This window comes from Balaenoptera musculus, chromosome 17 (genome assembly GCF_009873245.2).
Source record: "Balaenoptera musculus isolate JJ_BM4_2016_0621 chromosome 17, mBalMus1.pri.v3, whole genome shotgun sequence".
Classification (NCBI taxonomy): Eukaryota; Metazoa; Chordata; class Mammalia; order Artiodactyla; family Balaenopteridae; genus Balaenoptera; species Balaenoptera musculus.
The window spans coordinates 4,503,136-4,523,527 of NC_045801.1; the positions used below are offsets into that span (position 1 = coordinate 4,503,136).

General features: G+C 53.6%; 1 protein-coding gene across 1 annotated transcript in view; it reads left to right on the forward strand.

The window, feature by feature from the left end:
- COL22A1 (collagen type XXII alpha 1 chain) overlaps nt 1–17,015 on the forward strand; it is a 242,723-nt gene extending 225,708 nt beyond the window's left edge. The window contains exons 54-62 of the mRNA XM_036831041.1: nt 1,923–1,976; nt 3,463–3,534; nt 3,695–3,730; nt 4,441–4,485; nt 6,927–7,106; nt 8,745–8,811; nt 11,394–11,576; nt 13,589–13,666; nt 15,830–17,015. Of these exons, the coding sequence (XP_036686936.1) occupies nt 1,923–1,976; nt 3,463–3,534; nt 3,695–3,730; nt 4,441–4,485; nt 6,927–7,106; nt 8,745–8,811; nt 11,394–11,576; nt 13,589–13,666; nt 15,830–16,020 (906 nt within the window). The 3' untranslated portion in view covers nt 16,021–17,015. The remainder of the gene's footprint in view (nt 1–1,922; nt 1,977–3,462; nt 3,535–3,694; nt 3,731–4,440; nt 4,486–6,926; nt 7,107–8,744; nt 8,812–11,393; nt 11,577–13,588; nt 13,667–15,829) is intronic.
- Nucleotides 17,016–20,392: the final 3,377 nt, after the last annotated feature.

Consider the following 20,392-nt stretch of genomic DNA (forward strand, 5'->3'; position numbering starts at 1 on the left):
CTTGAGCCCGCCTGGCCCGTGTGTGCTAGAGTCCCTTGGCAGGAAGGTCACCTGGTGGGAAGGAGTGGGCGGGAGTTTGGAGCTCAGGGCCGTTGGGGGGGAAAGCTGTGGCCTCCATTTCTGAGTGGCCCAGACACCGAAGGGGCTTCATGAGGACAAATGGGACGTGAGGAGGCCTGTGGCCCAGGAGGGAGCAGGTCTCAGCCCCAGTCGGCCTCTAGCAAACTGGCAGGTGACAGTTGGCTGCCCAGAGCCGCCCCTCCCTCTGTGCACGGCCGCCTGTGTTGGCACCGTGTGTTAATGTGTCTTGGCCCTTATTCTCTAGGCGAATGGAGGACCAGAGGGAGGAGGAGGAGAGATATAATTGCCATCGGGATGAGCCAGAGCGCATATTTTTAGCGGGACGCAGATGGGCTGCTGGGTGGGTGCGGGGAGGTGCAGGGCAGCGCCACTGTGCCTGGACGGACGTCACACGCGGTCACAGACACCGACAGGCCTGTCCGATTTCAGCACTCCCTAGCCCTGCGATCCCAGGCAGGTCCTGTGCTTTCTCCGACCCTCGGTTTCCTCATCTGTGATGTAAAGGCATCCGTGCACGCTGCACGGTTCCTGCAGGGTCTGGTGAGATGAGGCACGTGAATCACCCACGATCACACGTGCACGTTTTAGGCACAAGGAGGAAGCCCTGTTTATGGTCACTGTTTATGATCCCCAGCAAGCCATACCTTTAATGAACATGGGGTGGGGGCGGTGCCGCCAGGGTTCAAACCTCAGCCCCTTCCTTTCTATCTCAGGAAGGTTGTTCAGCATTTCTGTGCCTCAGTTTCCCCATTTGTAAAATGGCGACGTCTGCTCTGTCGTGAGCAGTGAGTGAGTTAATGCGTGTGGATCCTGGCACGTAGGAAGCGCCCGGCAGTGTTAGCGACTTTTTACTGTCACGTGTTTCCAGGAAGCCAGCTCATCTGTAAACGTGTGCTTCACAGATTATAGGACGTTGGCACCTGGTGGTTCAGGGATCAATGCAGCGTGGTCTCCTGTGACGTTCTTGGTTCATTCATCTAGCAGAGCGCCCGCCTCCTGTGTGTGGGTGACACGTGCCAGATGCTGGGCGTGGACACAGACAAGGCAGGGAAGAGAACCAGCAAAAGACACAGCCGTCTGGTGGGGAAGGTCCTGAGCGGGAGGAAAGTGAGGGCAGGGGCGTGACCAGCTCGGCTGAAGCTGCCCTGTGGGTTTTGGGCTTACTAGGAATTTGTCTGTAGCTTAGGAGCATTCTCGAACTTTCTGATTTTTATGCTACCAAGGATCTTACTGGTTAAATGTATTTATTCAAATTACAAATGGGCGCAAAATACCCATCAAGTTAGAGAGTGTTATGGATGTGAGTCTGTCCTGGAATCTGGAGTGAGTGGACCTTCCACCCAGTAGCCGTGTGATTCTGCACCAGCCACTTTTCTGTGTCTCGATACCTTCATCTGTTCAACCCAGTGGTGACCATCATGGAGGAGGAGGATGGGATAAGGGTAGGGGCGTGCATCCCAAGCTGAGAACAGCCCACAGTGATGTGAGCACTTTTGTTTGTTCCTTAAGTCAGCATCTGAGTGGGGGGGATGAACGGATAAGTGAACGATGTGGTCATGATTCTTTACTGTGCCTGGGCATCAATCACCCGCCCAGGATTTTTCATGCACACGAACTCATTTAACTACTTATTATTTATTACGAGTTAAATATCCCAAGCTCCTTTTACAAGCCGAGAAACATCCTCTAAGTAATGGCTTGGAGCCACGCTGCTCTGAGTAACAGCTCTAAGTGTGAAAGCAGGCCCTCCGCACCCAGCAGTCTCGCTGTTCCACTGTCCTGCTCTGTGAGGTCCTGGCAGAGCATCCTGGCAGAATCCTGTCTTCTGTTTCTTCCACCAGGGCAAGAACGGATCGCCTGGATCTCCAGGAGACCACGGCACTCCAGGCCAGCCCGTGAGTACTGTCCCACTGCTGTGATGGAATCAGGGCAGGCTTTGAAAGGGTGTGTGGTGTACATCACAGACTGTCTGGTCCCTGTTTCCAGAAGCCTCGGTGGGAAAATACGGTGTTTGGCTGGCAGGAATAGGCTGGAGGCAAGAGGAGCCGCGAAGGATGTCTCTCAAAGTTTAAAATACACACGATTATGCACTTGGCTCTCTGTTGTCTACAACCATAGACATCCAACAGGGCAAAACTATTGAAGACTAAAAAACAAATGTGTAATAAGGTTGCACGGTAGTTGATTGATGTTTTTAGATGATGGAAGGACAAGGTCAGGCTGACCGACCCTTAGCATCTCAGACAGGGTAAGGGTGCATCGTGGGGGCGCGTGTAACACAGGTTCGGCTGAAGAGGGTCCTCCTGCTGGTGAGGAGGTGATAGCGAGAGCTAACAACGGGTACGTAGTAGAAAGAGGGTGGCATGAGTAATCAGCAGAGTCCTGGTCACTGGGTAGCAGGTTCGGGATTTGGGGTTCAGGTCTGGTAGATGGGGAGACGTGGTGGGGAAGATGGGTCCTTGATGGGGTCTAGGGGTGGATAAGTGAAAGCCTGTCCGCTAGTCTCCTCCCAGCCCAGCCTCACCGTATATTTATTTGGTAAAATTGGCAGCCCTGTTGAGAAGGCCACCTTTATGGCGTGTTGTTCAAGCGACAGATGCGTGGGGTAATGGGCAGAACAGTCTGGCCAGCTGACTGTTGTCACTGTGGAAATGAGGGTGACCAGTCAGTTTTGATTTCCCAGGAACCTTCCTGGTTGTAGCACTGAAAATCCTGCATCCTGGGAAACCCATCATTCCCAGGCAAACAGGGCATCTGGTGGTCCTGATAGAACCCCATCTTCCTGTTGGACCAGGGACAGCCGTGTTAAGGCATCTAACTCCTCAGCACACGTAGTGACATTCCTTAGGAACCACTGTGGGAGTCTTGTCACCTCTGCTGAGACGTCACAGGCAGGACGGGATTGGGTCCTGAGGCTGATCCGTCCCCAGTGCAGAGCTGACCCCAGAAGAGCTGACCCGCATATGGTGGCTGCCCAGAAAGGTTAAAACTAAAATTCCCGAACGGCTTTCCCCAGAAGCGAGCCTGCCGGACCGTAGGACTTGCCAGCCGATGGGGAAGAGGGACACTGCCTCTTCAGGAGGTTACTTGGAGGGGCCACATACACAGCAAGGTGTTTTGTTTAATGTTTGTCCCATTTTGTTTCTGTCGCTTTGAGTGGGAGAGCCGTTGACTGTTTACAGGAGATTCTCCCGCACCCCATGGGGTATTCACAGTACCCCCTGTCTCTCCCTAACCCAGCCCCTCCGTTACAGGAAAGGGATCGTCTTCTGTTTTGTTCACGTGCCAGGCCTTCAGAGTACAGAGGGGTTACGAGGTTTCTGAATCTTCTTGAGTTGGCACTTGACCTTGAAAAATTAATGCCCTGCTTTCCCTCTGCAGGGCCAGAAGGGAACCAGAGGAGAAGACGGCAGCCCAGGGCTCCCTGGCTTCCTGGGTCCCAGTGGGCCGCAGGTGAGCATAGAACCCTGTTGGGGCATATCCCCGGCTGGCCCATAGATCGCTCTCTCTGCTGGAGCGTGACTTGGGTGAAAATGTCTGTCTTAAAGACAGTCGTGTTATCTGCAACGTGCCGATGCAGCAGAGCTCACTGATATTTTGTTCTGTGTCGTAGGGTGAGCCGGGAGAGAAGGGAGTCCCAGGCAAGGAGGCAAGTACCGTGCACCCCTCTTCTCCTCTTGGTGACCTGTCCTGTGGGAGACACAGGCTTACTTCATGGGCGGGCGACACGTGCTGTCTCACGGGGCCCTGGGCCTAGCAGGGCTCCCACACTTGCTTCTGTGTTCTGCTGTTGCCGTCTGGAAATCCTAATGCTTTCTGAACTAGGGTCCACGTTTTCACTTTGCGTAGGGCCCACCAGTTAGGGAGCTGGTCCAGGGGTGCCATCGTGTTACGACCCAGACCGTCATCATCTCTCACCTGGACGTTTGCAGTGACCTCCTAACTGGCTTCCTTGTGTCCGGCCTGCCCCCCGCCCCGCTCCCTCCCCACTCACCAGCCACAGTGGCCTTCGTAGGACAAACGTGAGATCATGTCAGTTTCTAGTTCAAGCCTCGGCTCTGTCCTCCCCTGGCTCTGTCAACAGAGATGCTCCGGCCCTGGTCACTTCCAGACCTCAGGATGAGCGGGAGCAGGCGTGGGAAGGCACGTTTCAGGAGCCACAAGGCCAGGGTGACCGGCGTGTGGACAGCGGGAGGGCATGACCAGGGCCGGAGCAGGACTCTTGGAGGACCTACCTTCTCCAGGACACCTTGCCCTCAGCACACAGGATCCGAGAAGAACCGAGAAGGGTGGAGAGAGATGCCCGCGCAGATGGGATGGCCCTGGTTGAGTGACCACCCTCATTTGGTTTTATTGCAGGGCGCCCCTGGGAAGCCGGGAGAGCCGGGACCCAGAGGAGAAAGGGTAAGTGGGACAGGGGGACTGTGTCCAAGGCTTTAGGAAGCAGCCTGGCCTGGGGAGCGGCTCCTGTGGTGGCTTCTCTGTTCTCTTTCCCCCCCCCCCCGAAATTTGTGAACCCCCAGCAGGAGGCTTTTCCCAAGGTTGTAGTCAGTGATGTTGGCTTTTGTCATGGTTTTTTGGTTGTTATTTTAAGGAGTAAAGTCATCGCAATTACGAATTCAAAGGCAAGCATGCCCAGACTTTGACAGATTTCCGTCTCTCCTCTCCGTGTGCGAACGCCTGTGTGTGACACGCTTGGAGCCCAAAGTGCCAATTTGCCAGGAGCCAGATTTGTTCCTGGAGGTGACAAGGGAACAGATTTTCCCATAATGAATCGCCTTGGCGCTGCGCTCAGAAAGCCTTTCTTTACATTGCATTCCTCCAAAAAACAACAGGGAAAAAAAAAAAAAATCACATTTTTTTTTTTTTTTTTTTGGAAAAAACGCCGGTGAGGGGAGGGGGCGTTCTCTCACCGCTGACAGCTGCTGTTCCCTCCAGGGAAATTAGACATCTCGTCTGCCCGGAGTCCTGCACTTGGTCAGCCGTCACTCCGTCCCACTGTTGCCCGACACGGACGGCACCGCCACCCCACTCCGACCCTCCGTTTGTTTCCCGTGGTCCTGCAAAGAATTTCTCTCTGCTTTCCTTGCACGTTGGATGGGTTAGGAGCTGGCTTTGCCCACAGGCCGGAGCAAAATGGAAGCAGAGAGTGTCAGGGATTCTCACCCCCCCAGATCTCTCTCCCTCCTCCCTTCCCAGCGACTTTCCTTCCCATGGCTGCTGGTTCCTGAGCGTGGAGCCGGGGGAGGGGCTGTAGCTGGGAAGGCACTGAGGGTCTTGCCACCCAGCAGCTGGCCAGCTCTCCCCCGGGAGCTGCTGCGTGCGGGGCGTGGCTGGGGTTTTGGTTGGGAGCCGGGGAATTCAGACGGCAAGTATGAATCTTCTGGAATACCGAATCAGTACCTAGAATCTTCTCGAATACCGAGTCAATAATGGCGAGTTGCCTTCCCCGGTTAAGTTGCCTTCCCCTGTTTCGTGGAACGTTGCCAGATAGCGGTCAGGTTCCCCGTGCCTTGGACTCCAGAGAACATTCGAAATGTGGGACAAGTCCTCCCGCGGCAAAGGGATGTTGAGGCGTTTAAAGAATAAGAAATGCCGTACCACAGGCCTTGGCATTGAGGTGCACGAGCACCAGGGCTCTCCTAGACCCCTAAACTTGAGATCACCCACGGATGGCAATGTCCCCATGAAATGCATCACCTTCGAGAAATTTAGGTGACCCCTCAAATCTGGCTAAATGCCTTTTTAAATTCACTGCCCTTTCTGTTTTTGTTGAAAAAGCAATACAGACACGTAGTTAAACAATACAAATTGCAGAAAAGTGGCTGCAGTGAAGACTAGGTGCCCTTCCACCAGGCCCTCTGGTCCCCGTGCCCTCCCCAGGTCGGTCGCTGTACACGTCCTCTGTATCTTGCCCTAGTCCGTGCGTGCAGAACCACATGGGGTGTGCGTGTCAACATGCGTATTACTAGATCCCCTGCAACATATCAGACTTTTCCCACTGTTTTGCTCTTTTCGTTTTTCGCTTTTCGTGCGTGTATGCGGCAGATGGTCTCATAACTGCACCGTCTTCCTTTTCCGTGGCTCTAGGTCACGCCCATAGCCATGTCCCATGTCCGGTTACCATCTGTGGCTCGTCTTTTTCCTGCTGTTTCCCCCCCTCTGCTTCCTCCAAGAGGTGGAGTTTTTACACCCTGAGGCTGTTAGCGTGGCCGCCGTATTTTCAGACTCTCCGACCACTGAGGCTTGCTGGTCAGACGCCCAGTAGCAGATAGGGCAGAGGACTGGACCGTCCCGTGGTTGCCATGGCTCCCAGATCATTGATCCAGGACTTCAGTCCTCGGGCCAGCGATGGGGAGAAAGCGGTCCCAGGCAGTGTCATCCTCTGCGGGCCCCCTAGGGCTGAGAGGAGGGGGCAGATTCCCTGCGGGTGAGACACCTCTGGCTGACGAGCGCCACCATCCCTCCAGCTGACGGAGAACAGAACTGGGCCTGAAGTGGGCCAGCAGCTCCGGCAGTCGGGCTCAGCGCTGGCCTTCTCTAGCCAGGCAGGTGGAGCTGCGCTACGGGGACGGAGCACGGGATTGGGGTTTGGAAATCAGAGCTCGTGTCTTGTCCTCTGCAGACCACCAGTGTGATGTGGGCAGGTAGCTTTGTCTCTCTGGGCCCTCGTGTCCTGGTCTGTGCCATCAGACTTGAGTCATGGGCCTGCCAGGGCCGAGGTCTCCTTTCCACCGCTGAGGAGGCAAAGGGCCGGGACAGTCCCTCCTGCAGCCGCACGTCTTGTCTGGCCTGGGGGCACCTCCTAGGCCTTTGCTCACTGAAGCGCTTCTTTCCTCCCCTAGGGAGATCCTGGCATCAAAGGTGACAAAGGACCTCCCGGTGGGAAGGGCCAGCCTGGAGACCCTGGGATCCCAGGCCACAAAGGTCACACAGGCCTAATGGGCCCCCAGGGACTACCTGGGGAGAACGGGCCGGCCGGGCCGCCGGGGCCCCCGGGCCAGCCAGGATTTCCAGGACTGAGGGTAAGGATATTGGCGATGCCTCAGACTTGGGGCTCCTTGGGGCTGAAGGGGAAGCCCGCGAGGTGTGTGGGCTCCAGAGGGACCAGGTTACAGATCCCAGGAACCTGCGTGACCCGGGGCAGGTTACTTCTCCTCCCTGAGCCTGCCCTTCCACATCTGCCGAAAGGGGAGAGGAGAAGCTCCCTCCCGACGGTCCGCTGTGATGGTTGAAGGAGATAACGCGCATGGCTTACGAAGGGCTCCAGAGTAGTCCCTCTCTCTCAGTGTGCTGCACCCCCGAGGCTCCACTCCTCGGGCTGTCGCGCCCTCCTGCCCCAGGACCCGGTGCCGCAGGCCACTGGGAAGATGCAGCCAGGTCTCAGTGACCAGAGCTTCCCGCGGGGACGGCCGGCTGTCCCCCCCGTGCCCGGCTCTGCCTCTCTCCTGTCTGCCTGTCGGGTACTCGTTCTTCCCTTTGGGTCTAGCGTCTCCCAAATGTAAAAGGAAAGGCTTGTTTAGAGCAGTTTTTTTTTCTTTGAACATACTGTATTCTCGTGGCAGACCTCTGATTTTTCACACACTTGTAGCATCGGCACACGCTGGCTGTAGAGAGATAAAGGCAGAGCTTGGTGGACGTGTCAGTGGGGGCTGGTTGCCGGGTCCCCGTGACCTCCCCACCCCGCCTCTGCAGCCCGCGTGGCCCTCGGGGGACCCTCCGGTTCCTCAGAGCACAGGCTTACATGATCTTCAGTGCCCCCGCCTGCTCTGAGGTTCTGTGTCACACTGTCCCTGCCAGGGCGCCTGTGGCCAGCCTGAGCTTCCACCACCGTGAAAGAGGCCAGGCAGCCAGATCCTGTCCCTCGGCCAAGTGTGGGTGCTGGCGGACTCAGTGGGCTTCCAGAAGCCCCCCCACCCCTCCTCCGAGTCTTTGCCAAGTTCTCCTGCTGCTGTGGTTAGCGGTGGACATTCTGGGACTAACCTAAAAGATTACTGGCCAGAAAGGCAAACAAGAGAATAAGGGCACGGAGCCCATCTCACACTGTGCCAGACGCTGGGGCTGCAGAGATGAGCACAGTAAAGCCCCCAGCCTTGGGGGTGGACACCGCCCTGAAGGGCTCTGATGACGAGGGGGGAGCCCACTGCGGCAGCAGGTCTGCTCGTGGATCCGTCTGAGACTCGCACGTCGCCGTGGGCGCCTGGAGGTGGCGCCCGCCTTCTCTGACCCCTGACCCATCGGTTTCTGTGACCAGAGCAGGGCAAGCCAGACCCTGGGGACCAGAGCAGCCAAGTGACCAGTGGGAGGAAATCAAACACGATTTCACGCAGGAGGCAGCCTGTGAGCGGGTCCTGCAGGAAGATGGCGCTTTGGCAGGGAGAGATTCAGAGCAGACCTCCCGGGTCCAGAGCTGGGGAAGGGGTTTGTGCAGGAAGGAGGGGGAGCGGGGGCCTCAGAGAGAAAGGGGTCCAGGTCGCCGTACATGACGGGATAATGCCGCCTGCACGGCGGGGAGCGGGGAGGTGATTCTGGGTGTAAAAGGGATTGAACTAGGGAGCTGTGGTGTAGGGAGCTGTGACCGTCGTGGCTTCCCGAGCCATCGGAGGTCTCAGGAGGCGAGGGTTCCTGGGAAGATGAACAACTCCGCCTTCCCTCCCTCCTAGGGGGAGTCTCCATCCATGGACATCCTGCGGCGGCTCATCCGAGAAGAAGTGGAGAAGCAGCTGGAAAGTGAGTAGCTGGGCTTTATCACAGCCCTGTAGGTCGGGTCCTGGGTGCTTTTAAGAGCCCCAGGAAGCAGCTGGAAAGTGAGTACCTGGGCTTTATCATAGCCCTGTAGGTCGGGTCCTGGGTGCTTTTAAGAGCCCCAGGAAGCAGTCCTTCAGGACTTCTGCAGCCTGGTTGGAAAAGGCAGCCCAAGAGCGGCTCCAGTAGCAATCAGGGTCGAGGCGCACCTTGCAGGCTCCAGCCAGCCTCATCTGGCACAGATCCTGCTCCAAGCTTCTCTTCAGGGAAGCTTGAATTGCTGCTGCTTGATTACCTCTAGGAAGCTCACCATCTACAGAACAAGCTTCTCATGATCATTTCTTCTATGCACTCAGTTGTTTATCTAATGAGGAAGCAGCTTCGACAGGCCTGCAATGGGCTTCTTAGAACTCACAGCCCGGGGAAGAGACAGAGACATAAACAGACAAGGCGGCTTCAGTACAGTGAGAAATCCCTGTGGTTCAATTTGGCACAGGGGGTGTTGAAGAGGACGAATGAAAGTACCTAGGATAGCTCAGGGGGCAGATAGGTGAGGAAGGGCTTCCCGGAGGAGGGCCCATGTGAGCTGAAAGCAGGGACAAGATCCCAGGCCTTTGGAACAGCATGTGCAGAGACCCTGAGGGGGGCCTGAACACACAGTGCTTTCAAGGAACTAGAATCCTTTTAATCCTACTGCACTGGATTTACTGTGAAATCCCAGTCTTGCCTGAGCCCCATACACAGCAGGTGCTCAGGAAGGGAGAGAGATGGGAAGGTAATAGTAATAACCCCAGCATGCAGGGCCGGCCCTATGTCGGGTGGAGTCCTCAGCACTCACACATGTTAACTCGTGGAAGCCTCGGTGAGCCTGTGAGGCGTGTATGATTGTTAGGATCAGAGAGGCTAAGGAACTTAACCGAGGCCGAAGAGCTGGGAAGTGTCTGACCAGGGTTTGCATGCAGGCAACCGAGCTGCAGAATCCAGTCTCTTAACCATCACGTTCTCTCGACCAGTGACCATCCCCACTGCCCTCTGTGTGGGAAACTGTTAGGGGAAGAAAGTCACAGACAACTCTGTAGTAAGGAAGATCGGAAACCCACTGCTATTCCCAGGCACGGATGGACAAATGGGAAGGACGTGTTTATTCATGGGGTGGTGTCTCAGACAGTTATTCTGCACCTGGCACATGCCAGACTCTAAGTGGGGTAGGGGACGCAGCACCGAACAAGATGACCCTCTTTCCTGCCCTCTTGGGGTGCCCAGGTGAGCATGGTCTGTCCCCCTACGCAGGAGAACCAAAGACGATGCCCCGGAGTGGACAGCACAGAGCTGGGGTTGGTGGAAAGGAAACCAAAGGCTGGCACGGTGACCCCCACCCGGCGGGGTGGGCCCTGAGGGCTCCCGCGTGGCGGTCCCCACGTTCTGCCTTCCGAGGGTTGGATTAATCGGTGACAGGAAGGGCCTCCGCCCGTGAGGAGTTTCCAGCCCTTGGGCAGAGACAAGCCCTGTTTTGAACTAGTTTAACTGGAGCATCCGCTGGGCTGAGTCCTTTCTTCCAAATAATCTTTTGAGGAGGAAACATCAGCTCCACTTTCAAGATGAGAGAATCAAGGCTCAGAGAAGTGAAGCGTGAGGCCAGCTCTCAGTGCTGGAGCACAACCCTCCCGCGCCCGTGCGTGAGACGCCGGGGAGGGGCTGCCGTGGGAAGCCAGCCCAGCGGGCTGTCAGAAGCCCCCCAACTCTGCCTTGGTTCTGCCACCAAGGTACCGGGAGGGTGTCAGCATGCCTCTCTGGGCTGGGTCACACGCCCTGCAAGATGAAGGGCTTGGCCTGACTGTCTGGACCGTATGGCCAGCAAAGCAGAAGCCCTTGGTGGCCCTCGGGTGGGCTCTGTATGCCCAGTGCAGAAGAAGGGCGTGGCGGCCGGCAGTTGGACCTCTGGGGGTTTTGAATCAATTCTGTAATCTTCACGTTTCAGACGCCTAAGGATCGTTAGTGATGTCATACCCAGCCCCTCATTTATAGATGAGGAATTCAACGCTTAGAGAGGAGGAGTCCCTAAGCTGCTCTGTGTAAGCCACTTAAATCCCACCCACCCCCACCGGCCTCAGTTTCCCCAAACTGACAATTTCAACAACAGCTGCTGCTATTACTGCCGTCAGTGGCGCCTCGATCACAGCCGCAATGTCCACGCAGCACTTAGCTTGTTCCAGGAGCAGTTTCAACGCCTTGTCTCATCTGCTCCGTCCTCACACCAGCCCAGTGGGGTGGCGGTTATTTCACTGCATCCATTTTGCAGAAGAGACAACGAAGGCTAAGAGAGGTCAAGTAGCTCGCCCAGGGCCACGCAGCCGGCAGTGGCTGCCTTGGGACCCCGGCCCAGGCCGCCTGGCTCCAGAGGCCGTGGCTGTGTGTACAGGTGCCGTGCAGTGCGCTCTTGATGTAGTTTCTCTTGCTCTTGTTTTGCAGCTGTTAACTGTCTCCCCGGGGCTGAGCTTGGCAGTGAGCTGCCATCCTGTCTTTGGTCCTTTATCCCTCCTTCATGAAATGTTTTTCCTACTCCACAGCCAAACTCGCCTACCTCCTGGCCCAGATGCCCTCAGCGCACACCAAGGCCTCTCAAGGCAGACCCGGGCCCCCAGGGCCCCCTGGAAAAGATGGGCTTCCAGGTCGGGCAGGCCCCATGGGGGAGCCAGGACGGCCTGGGCAGGGGGGTCTGGAGGGACCCTCTGGGCCCATAGGTCCCAAAGGTGAGTGAGGACCCAGGAAGGTGTGCTCTGTACACGACACGAGGGCTGAGAAGGAACCAGGGTGCGTGGCCTGCGTGCCACTGAACATGCATGATTCAGCCTGTTCTTCTCCCCTGCAGCCTGCCGACACCCTGCATCGTGGCATCACGTAGTTTCTTCATATGCAGAAGAGGGTCTCATACTTGACATTTTTGCAAAATGATGCTTCTGCCGGGAGGATTGAGTCTGTTTCCTCCTACTGTCTTTTCTCTCTCCATCTCCACTGCTCAAGTGCCAGGGAGTAGCACAAAATGCCCTCTTTTTCCCCTTTCGAGCTGGGAAGTCAGCGAGGAATAAGACATTTAATCTCCAGGCAAATGGGCGTTAAACACCAGCTTTACATGTGAATCAAGTGGTTTGAGCTGAAGCTGGACATGGCTGCCAGCTCTCCTGCCCTCAGAGAGAGCAGAGAGGTGCCTCACCTGGACGCAGCTGCTCCCGGCAACAGGGAGTCTCTCCTTCAAGGGGCAGCGCCTGCCCCACTTAACACAGCGCACTGTGGAAGCAGGTCGGAAGGCACTCTCTTTGCAGGCAGACAGATGTGAAAGGGCAGGAAAGGGCATGAGCCCAAACTCACCAACCTGATCATTCTCTCTGGCAAGGAATAAGCATGGGGTGGAGAAGAAGCGGTGCTGTGATCTCAGCTGCTACTTGGTGACTGAGGTGGGGGAATGCATGCCCCTAACATCTTCCTCTTTCAATCTTCCATTCCTTAATTCTTTTTTTTTTTTTTTTTTTTTTTTTTTTGGTTGCTGCAAGGTTTGCGGGATCTTAGTTCCCCGACCAGGGATTGAACCCATGCCCTAGGCAGCAAAAAGCTCAGAGTCCTAACCACTGGACCACCAGGGAATTCCCTCTTAATTCTTTATTCATTGATTTATTCCTTGTAATGTTTCTCCTACTGAACTTTTTGTTAAGTGTGTGTCCAAGTCCTACTTCTTTTGGTTCGTAAAACAAAATACATGAAATCAATGTCAACAAGAAAACATAAAGCATAGAAAACATCAGACTATGACAAAAGACTGACCAAATGTAGTAATCATAACAATGAATAAGAGTGGCCTAAAATCTCCATGAACTAGCAAAATTTCAATTTGGATTACAAAAGAAAATATCATATGTTGCATACAGGAAATATTCTGGAAGCAACATAGCAAAAAAGGAATGATGAAAAAAAAGTTGAGAGAGACAGTTTAATCAAGTTTGTGTGGTATTAACCCAAATATAATCTCAAATATCCTCCCGGGGGAATGGACCCTCTTTCTTCTGAACATCTATTAGGGTTTTAAATTCCTGTGATTATTAGGACTTATCTGACTCTGCTTCACATTAGAATGTTCTTTGTGCCCTGCTTCATCTGTCTTATTAGAATTCAAGCTTCTTGAGAGTAGAGCTGTGTCTTATGTACATGCAGGTTTGTTTATCACCCAGCTCCTCCTTGATAAAGATTCAAGTAAAATGCTTTTTGAACATGGTGAAGAGTAGGCATATGTGAGTTGATGTGTATGGAAATATGTGTTTGTATACAAGAGAGTGTGGGTGTGAACATTTGGGTGCCTGTGTTTGATGTGTTCATCAGTGTATGCATATTTTTGCTAAAATATGTGCGAATGTACGTACGTGTATGTGTAATTGGGTAGTTATGCACTTGAGTGAAGGTTTACGTGTATATATGTGTATTTGAGCAAATGTTTAGAGGGAGTGTCCAATTATTTTGGTGTTCACATGGGTGTCTTTCTGAATGCAAGTGTGTGCTTGAGTGTGCGTGTGAGTGTGTGAATGGGAGCTAGGGGTGCGAGTGTGTGCTTGAGTGTGTGTGTGTGTGAACGGGAGCTAGGGGTCCGAGTGTGAGGGGCATGCGAGCCGTGGAAAGCACACCAGCAGTGCTGGCCCTGCCCCCCGCATGGCGGGGCTCCCTCTCTCTGCCACCATCCTGGGTCTCTACCATCAAAGATGCATGTTTCTCTCACCAGGTGAGCGAGGAGCCAAAGGTGACCCAGGTGAACCTGGAGTTGGCCTCCGAGGCCAGGTGGGACCTGCCGGGATCCCAGGTAGGAGCGGGCGCTGGGCTCTCAGGTTGGGGAGGGCCCTCCAGCAGGGAGTGAGCCGCACGGGGCAGCCCTCCCCCCTGCATCACCAGGGGCCTTGGGAGCGGCTGGGAGAAAGGGCTGTCTTAACTACTGACAAGGCGGAACCCAGATTTGTTTTATTACATCTTTCTAAAACGTCAGCTTCTTGGCTCACTGTGCAAACTGTAGTATATCCCATGAGTTCTTGAGGTGTATCCCGTGAATTAAAAGTCCTGTGAAATGGTCCTGAAGAAAACTGATTTGGCCTTAAATAAGTCAGGACAGTGCTGGGAACCGTGCTTCTCTTTCAGACGTTCCTAGTACAAATAAACTTCTTTGGTACAGTGCTAAGGGACCTTGCATAAAAAAATAATGTTTATTTCAGTTAAACCAACATTTTGCAAGCTCACTTGAATGTAGAATGCTTTTTCTTTCACTATGTAATTTAATACCCTGTTACTGTTCTCAGAACACATTTTGGAGAATGCTGGCCACGTGGCAGGGTGGCCAGCCGTCCTGGCCTTTCTGGAGCTATGGGGTTCCTGGGACATGGCCCTTTGAGCTTTAAAACCTGAACAAGCTGGCCACCCTATCTAATGGCTGTATGGGACTAACTCTAGAACACAACAGTATCACATTCCAAGATGAGGTGTGGAAGAACTCAGACTGAATTGTTATCAAACTCCACCTCATTAAGGCTTCTATTTTTATTTAATTTTACTTTATATGATTCCCCGTGGTCATTTCTGAATATTAGGTCTGCAGGTCATTTTATCTTTAGTACTTATATTTTATTGATTTTTCAAAGTTCCTATGGTGGAAATGTATTGTTATTCTCATGAGAGAAGATAACAAGACATACATTATACATATCTGTGATAGCTTGCCTACTTTTCAATAGCTTAAAATATTAAGAATATTTTAAAAATAAGGCAATTCCAAATAAAGATTACAAGGCCGAACAGAAAGCATTGTGATGGGGGAGATAATTGTACCAACGTGAGGCTGAGATGATGACTAGATTTCAGTGGTTCCCACCTGAAGGAATGAACAACACTGCTGGCGAAAAACTCAGTCGAGGCAGGAATACAATAGATTAAATAACTGCTACTAAAGCATGAACAGAATTCATGCAATGTCCAAAGATCATTTAAAGGGAAAAGTTTACTTTTTGTTTATTTTATGGAGGGACTCAGATTTTCTAACAAGGTGATTACTAAGACTTAAGGAAGAATATCACTGTTAAGGTTAACTACAACACTTAGCACTGAGCTTCCCAGTTGCCAAAGCAAAAAGGGAGATTGATTACCTATGACATTATGATGCTTAATAAATGGAGGCATGGAAGTTTGTTTCAAGTAAACAACCTAAATGGGAAAAGAATTTAACAAAGGATACACGTATATGTATAACTGAATCACTTTGCTCTATACCTGAAACTAACACAACATTGTTAATCAACTGTACTCCAATATAAAATTAAAAGTTAAAGAAAAAAAAAGATTTAACCAACAAAAAAAGAAAGTTTGTCTTAGGTAGTATTTTCTGGATCTAAATTTTGGGCTGTCAGTTACTTACTTCCTACTTACATTGTCTTTGACTCTGATTTGCAGAGTAGTTTAATGTAGTCCATGTATGTGGTTCAAATTTAACATATAGATAAAGCCTAGAAACTACAGAATAAATGGGACCATTTAGATATTGGCTAATGGAATGTGGCTAGGTATCTCCAAGGATACATGAACTGCGGCTGATGGTTAATGGGGAGGACTTGGTGTCCCAACTCAGATGCGTCTCCTAGAACCAGACACAGACGGTCTGGTTTCTCTTTTCCTTGTAACGGAGGATGCGTTCCCTACCTGGCCTCCCTCTCCCCTTGTTTATTTCTCTCCTCTGGCACCCTGATTACTGTCCTAATCCAAACCGTTAAGGCAACCCTTTTCCTGCAAAGCAAGGTGTCCACATTTCCTGCTACCTGGTGTCCGTGTGGACCATTCTGATCTCTCCAGGCAGGGCGCCCAGACCATGGGGTGTTCTGAGGTTGTTGAGTCTTCAGTTCATACTGAATGGAAGTAGCGAGATCAGGGCTCGTTTGCCGCAGAACGAACTTGAACCACCTTCTGTCTCTTTTGCTCCTTGGGCCAGGTCAACCCGGGGAACCTGGCTATGCTAAAGATGGGCTGCCCGGGGGTCCCGGTCCTCAAGGGGAGACAGGACCAGCTGGACACCCTGGCCCCCCAGGACCCCCCGGCCCCCCTGGCCAGTGTGACCCCTCCCAGTGTGCCTACTTCGCCAGCCTCGCTGCTGCTCGACCTGGTAATGTGAAGGGCCACTAGAAGAGTCCCGAATGCCAGGAGACGGCGGTGGATTTCTGAAACTTGAACGCAGAGCCTGATGGGAAGCAGAGGTCTTGAGACATTTCAGCCTTGTGTTTTTTTTCTTTCTTTCTTTTATCATTTGTTTTTGTCTTATTTTCTTGAGAGACCTCAACATTATTAAAACCAACAGATGCTGCCGGTCGGTCAGATTATTATTATTATTGTTGTTGTTGTTAATTATTATTATTATTTCATATGGTAATGCTTTTCGAGTTTTTCCCCTCTCCTCTCAAGTTGGGAAAACTTGATTCGTGGGGCAGGGGATTGTTTGTTTCTCGTTCTTCTGACAGCCCCCATTTGAAGCGTAGCTGCCAGTTTTAAGGAAACTCTCGGTGCTATAAACCCCGACCAGACACTTGCCAAACTTACCTCTTTCCTCAAAAGGAAACTAAGAAAATGAGGCAATGGGCTTCTATTCTTGATTGTGCCCAGAGGTCGCCCAGAGAGAAATTATCCACCAGTCGCCACTTCCCAGGAGAGAGAAGTAAAGCAGGAAGAGGAGTTTGCAGACACGAAGAACATTCTCTCCTCCTGATGGAAAGTGCACACAGAAGAGCACAGGATCCCTCCTCTGGGAGCCAACTCAGCGCCTCAGTGTTTCAAACCTGCGGAAGTGAAACACTGTCGCGTGGCTGGCAGCAGCTTCCTGGAATCCCACGTCTGCACCAAAAATGCGGGAGCTGGTGTGGGAAGAGTAGGCCCTGTGTGTTAAGTTGGCTTCTGAGCCGTGGACAGAACTCCTCCCTGCCCCTCACTGTTGGTTTCACTCTAATTTTGAAATAAGGGGGTCCAGAGACCACTCCCGTGTGTTTTCCTGATGGTGGGCAATTGGCCAGGGTGCTGGCCAGAGCTGGGAAATGTGTGCCTCCAGCTTCTGGCTCTGAAATAAATGGCATCGAGTTTGTGTGTGTGTAAATGACATGCCCAGCTTGAACAGGTGCTCAATAAATCCAAGTTTCCTTCTCTTCAGTTGCCCGTGACGATTCCTTTCTTATCGCCAGCATCTGCCCCCGCATAAAGCCCTTGAGGCCGGGGATGCATCATTTTCCCCGGGGGGCCCATCCCAGAGCCACGGTCCAGTCCCCGTGCTGAATGTACACGTGGGTGAGCTAGTGCGCGTGACCGCGCCGGTTCCTGGGCAGCGTACTTATCCAGCACCTCCTTTTTATCACCTGTGTGCTAGATGCTTCTAATCAATTTAGGAACCCGGAGTACAGACATCCAAAGATGTTGGAAGGTTCCATACGTAGAGAAATATTATTGCCACAATTTAAAAATAGGATCCAAGACCTACTTCTCTCATCCAGTTGGTTGGAGCTGAATCTGGGGGTCAGTGGGTGTCAGGGTCCTCGGGAAGCAATGCCTGTCGGTGCAGGATGAGACGACCTCCTTCCTGGCTTTGCACATCTACCGTCTCAGTTTATTCACACGACCGTAAAAGACACAAGGGCGTTATTATAATATCCTTTTCTGTTTGAAGAAACAATCCCAAAGACCTTAGATATCCTCTAATCCAGTGACTTAAAAAAAATTTGACCATGACCCACAGCAAGAATACGATTTCTTTGTGCGTCAGTGTATGCATACCTAAATATAAAACTAGGAGAGCTTAGTGATAACGATATTTATGCTGACCACAAGGCCCTCTAACGTTTACTATTCTATTTCATTACAAAGATGCTCATCACAACCTACTGAGTTGATGCCATGAGCCACCGGTGCGTTGCAGCCTACAGTCAGAAGAGCAGTGCTCTGGTCTAGAGGGAAACAGAGGCACAGAGAGAGCCTGTCTTGGGTGCAAAGCCTTGTGTAGAATCCAGTTCTCTGATGCCCTGAGCATCTTTCTTCTCTTCACAGTTCATTTTGCTTCTGTATTTTAAGCCGTCCATCATCTGGACCAAGAAGAAGGGTTTTATACAACAGAAGGAATGATCTGGGTGAGTCCACAGACTTCTTTGATTATGGGGGTTCTCAGACGCTCGGGTGGGGTATTGAGAGGGGCCAGGGGCGCTCCTTCCCTGAGGATCTTGGAGTCATCCAGCTCCCCGTGTGGCTTGGGAGTGGCCGCGTTTGTGGGCAGCTGGGGGAATTCGTGGACTGTACTGAGTCCTTTCCAGGAACAGAGCTTGATGGGTTTCTGTAAATAAAGACAACTACCTCAGGAGCACTGAGTATTTTGGTAATTTCCAGCTTAAAATACATGAAAATGATAGGCAGGGAGGTGCAGGGGTGTGGGGCGGGAGTGGACCGAGAGGACAAGCGTGCTGTGGTTTCCATCTGCCTTGACAGGGCAGCTCCTTCTCCGGGGAAGCGCCTCCAAGACCGTGGCCTGGTTCCGGCGGGGCTCTGAGGGTGGATGTGTTGGTCACACAGATGACGCTGATAGCGTCTGGCCCGAGAACTAGAGAAAGTCAGTCACAGGTTGAAAGAAACATCACAGCAGTGTTTTTAAACCACCGAGAGCCCTAAGGGGCTTCTGGAGGGGCCCTGCCAGTAGCCAGGAGGAGATGGGGTGCAAACGGGTGGGCTCCAGTGCCCCCCAGCCAGAGAAGTTCAGACTGCTCCTGTTGTGCGGTGGGCACCTAGCATATGCTTTCCATGCCCGCCCTGCATCTCTTCGGCACTTCCCTGGAGTGGGCAGCCCTGTGTGTGGGGGTAGGGGTGCACCTTGAGCATCCCTCGAGGAGTTTCTCCGCTCTTTGGCCTTGTGGCTCTCTCCAACGCCCTGGAGGGCTTTTTGCCCAGAGGTGCAGGAGACTTAACGCCCCCTCGGGGTGGCGCTCAGCCAGTGGGGTATGGGAACCGCAGGAGAAAGGCCCTGTCCTCCCTTGCTTTGGAGAGGACATTCTGAAGTGCAACCTGTACGGCTGCTCAGACCGTGCGCGGGGGGCGGGCTTGGTGATGCGTCGCCATGGCTGTCCCCCGCTCCCGGCTCACACGCCCAAACAGCCTGTGCCCGCGGCCCGGGATCAGGCTCCGCTTCACGGAAACCCCACCGCGGCGGGTCTCCGCAGACGGGCCCTCGCAAACACGGGATTCAGAGCCAGTGCAGGTGTTCTGGGGACAAGGACCCTGGGGCCTCAAGGGGGACGGGCCTGCCCCACGTGCTCGCAGCAAACGTGGGAGGGGCATGAAGGATCCCTGTCTACAGCTCTGGTCGGGGGCTCCTCAGCGGGCCATTTCCAGGTACCTGAGGACCACCAGGGTAGGGGCGCCCTCACCTGCCCTCAGCTGTTACCAGGTTGGCGCTGGTTCACGTGAAAGCTGCTTGCCCGGCCTGCAGGGTAGGGAGCCGCCCCCGGAGCCGGTTCTTGCCTCACACCTGCACCCGACCACCTTGCGGAGCCTCACGTGAGGTCACGGCGCTGGGATCCGGGCATCCCACACAGGCAGCTGTCATCCTGGGCAGCTCGGGTGAGAAGGTGGGGGGGTTGGTCTACACAGCAGGGCATCCCTTTCTCCCCACCCCTCCGTCCTCCAGGACACTCTGCCAGGTCTCTGCTTCGGAGATCGGAACTCCCTTTTCAAGTCGAGAATGTTTGTTTCTTCCTCTTTCTCGCGGCCTGTTGAGAATTTGTCAGCAGGTGGCAGCGGGCACCCGTCTCGTCTCCTCCCCCAGCCTCTTCAGGGGCGGTTACTGCTGCATTTTGGTTGTACTGTTTCCCGAAATATAAAACCCAGAAGCCACAGTGGGGGGGGGGGGGCATCCCTCAGCAAGATGACTGCGTGGGGCTCTGGTGTCCGTGCCGCCCACGGGAGGGGCCGAGGTCAGGGTGGGTTCACGGTCTCTGAGTTGACGGTCCACGCCCAGCCCGCCTCCTGGGTCCTCGGATGCTGAAGGCGTCGTTGGGGCCAGGCCGCGTGCGGCGAGTGCGACGTATTAGGTGTCGGAGTGCAGAGCTCCGTGAAAGGGCCCGACAGCACCACTGGGCTTTTCTCCCTTCGGCGCGGCCCTGAGAGCCCCTTGGCTTCGGTTCCACCTAACGTGTGGATGAAGCCCCAGCGCGTGAGTGAAGGGGAAGACCGAAGTCACTCTCGTTAACGTTAAACTGAGACGGTCGAATAGAAACCCCAGCGTGGTTGGAGAGTGGGACGGAGGGTTCCAGATCATAGAAACACCAGCAGATTCAGGGAACTTCCAGTGCATCTCTGTTCCAGTTCCTGCCCCCAGGGACTATCATCTGGCCACAGAGGCGGACACCGCAGCACAAGGGGCCACGGACAAGCTCCTCAGTAGGCTTCTGGATGGGATCAGTAGCTCTGGTCTCCCAGGTGGGAGCTGCCTGGGGCCACGGGGTGTGGCAGGGAGGGCTCTGGTCCCAGAGAGAGT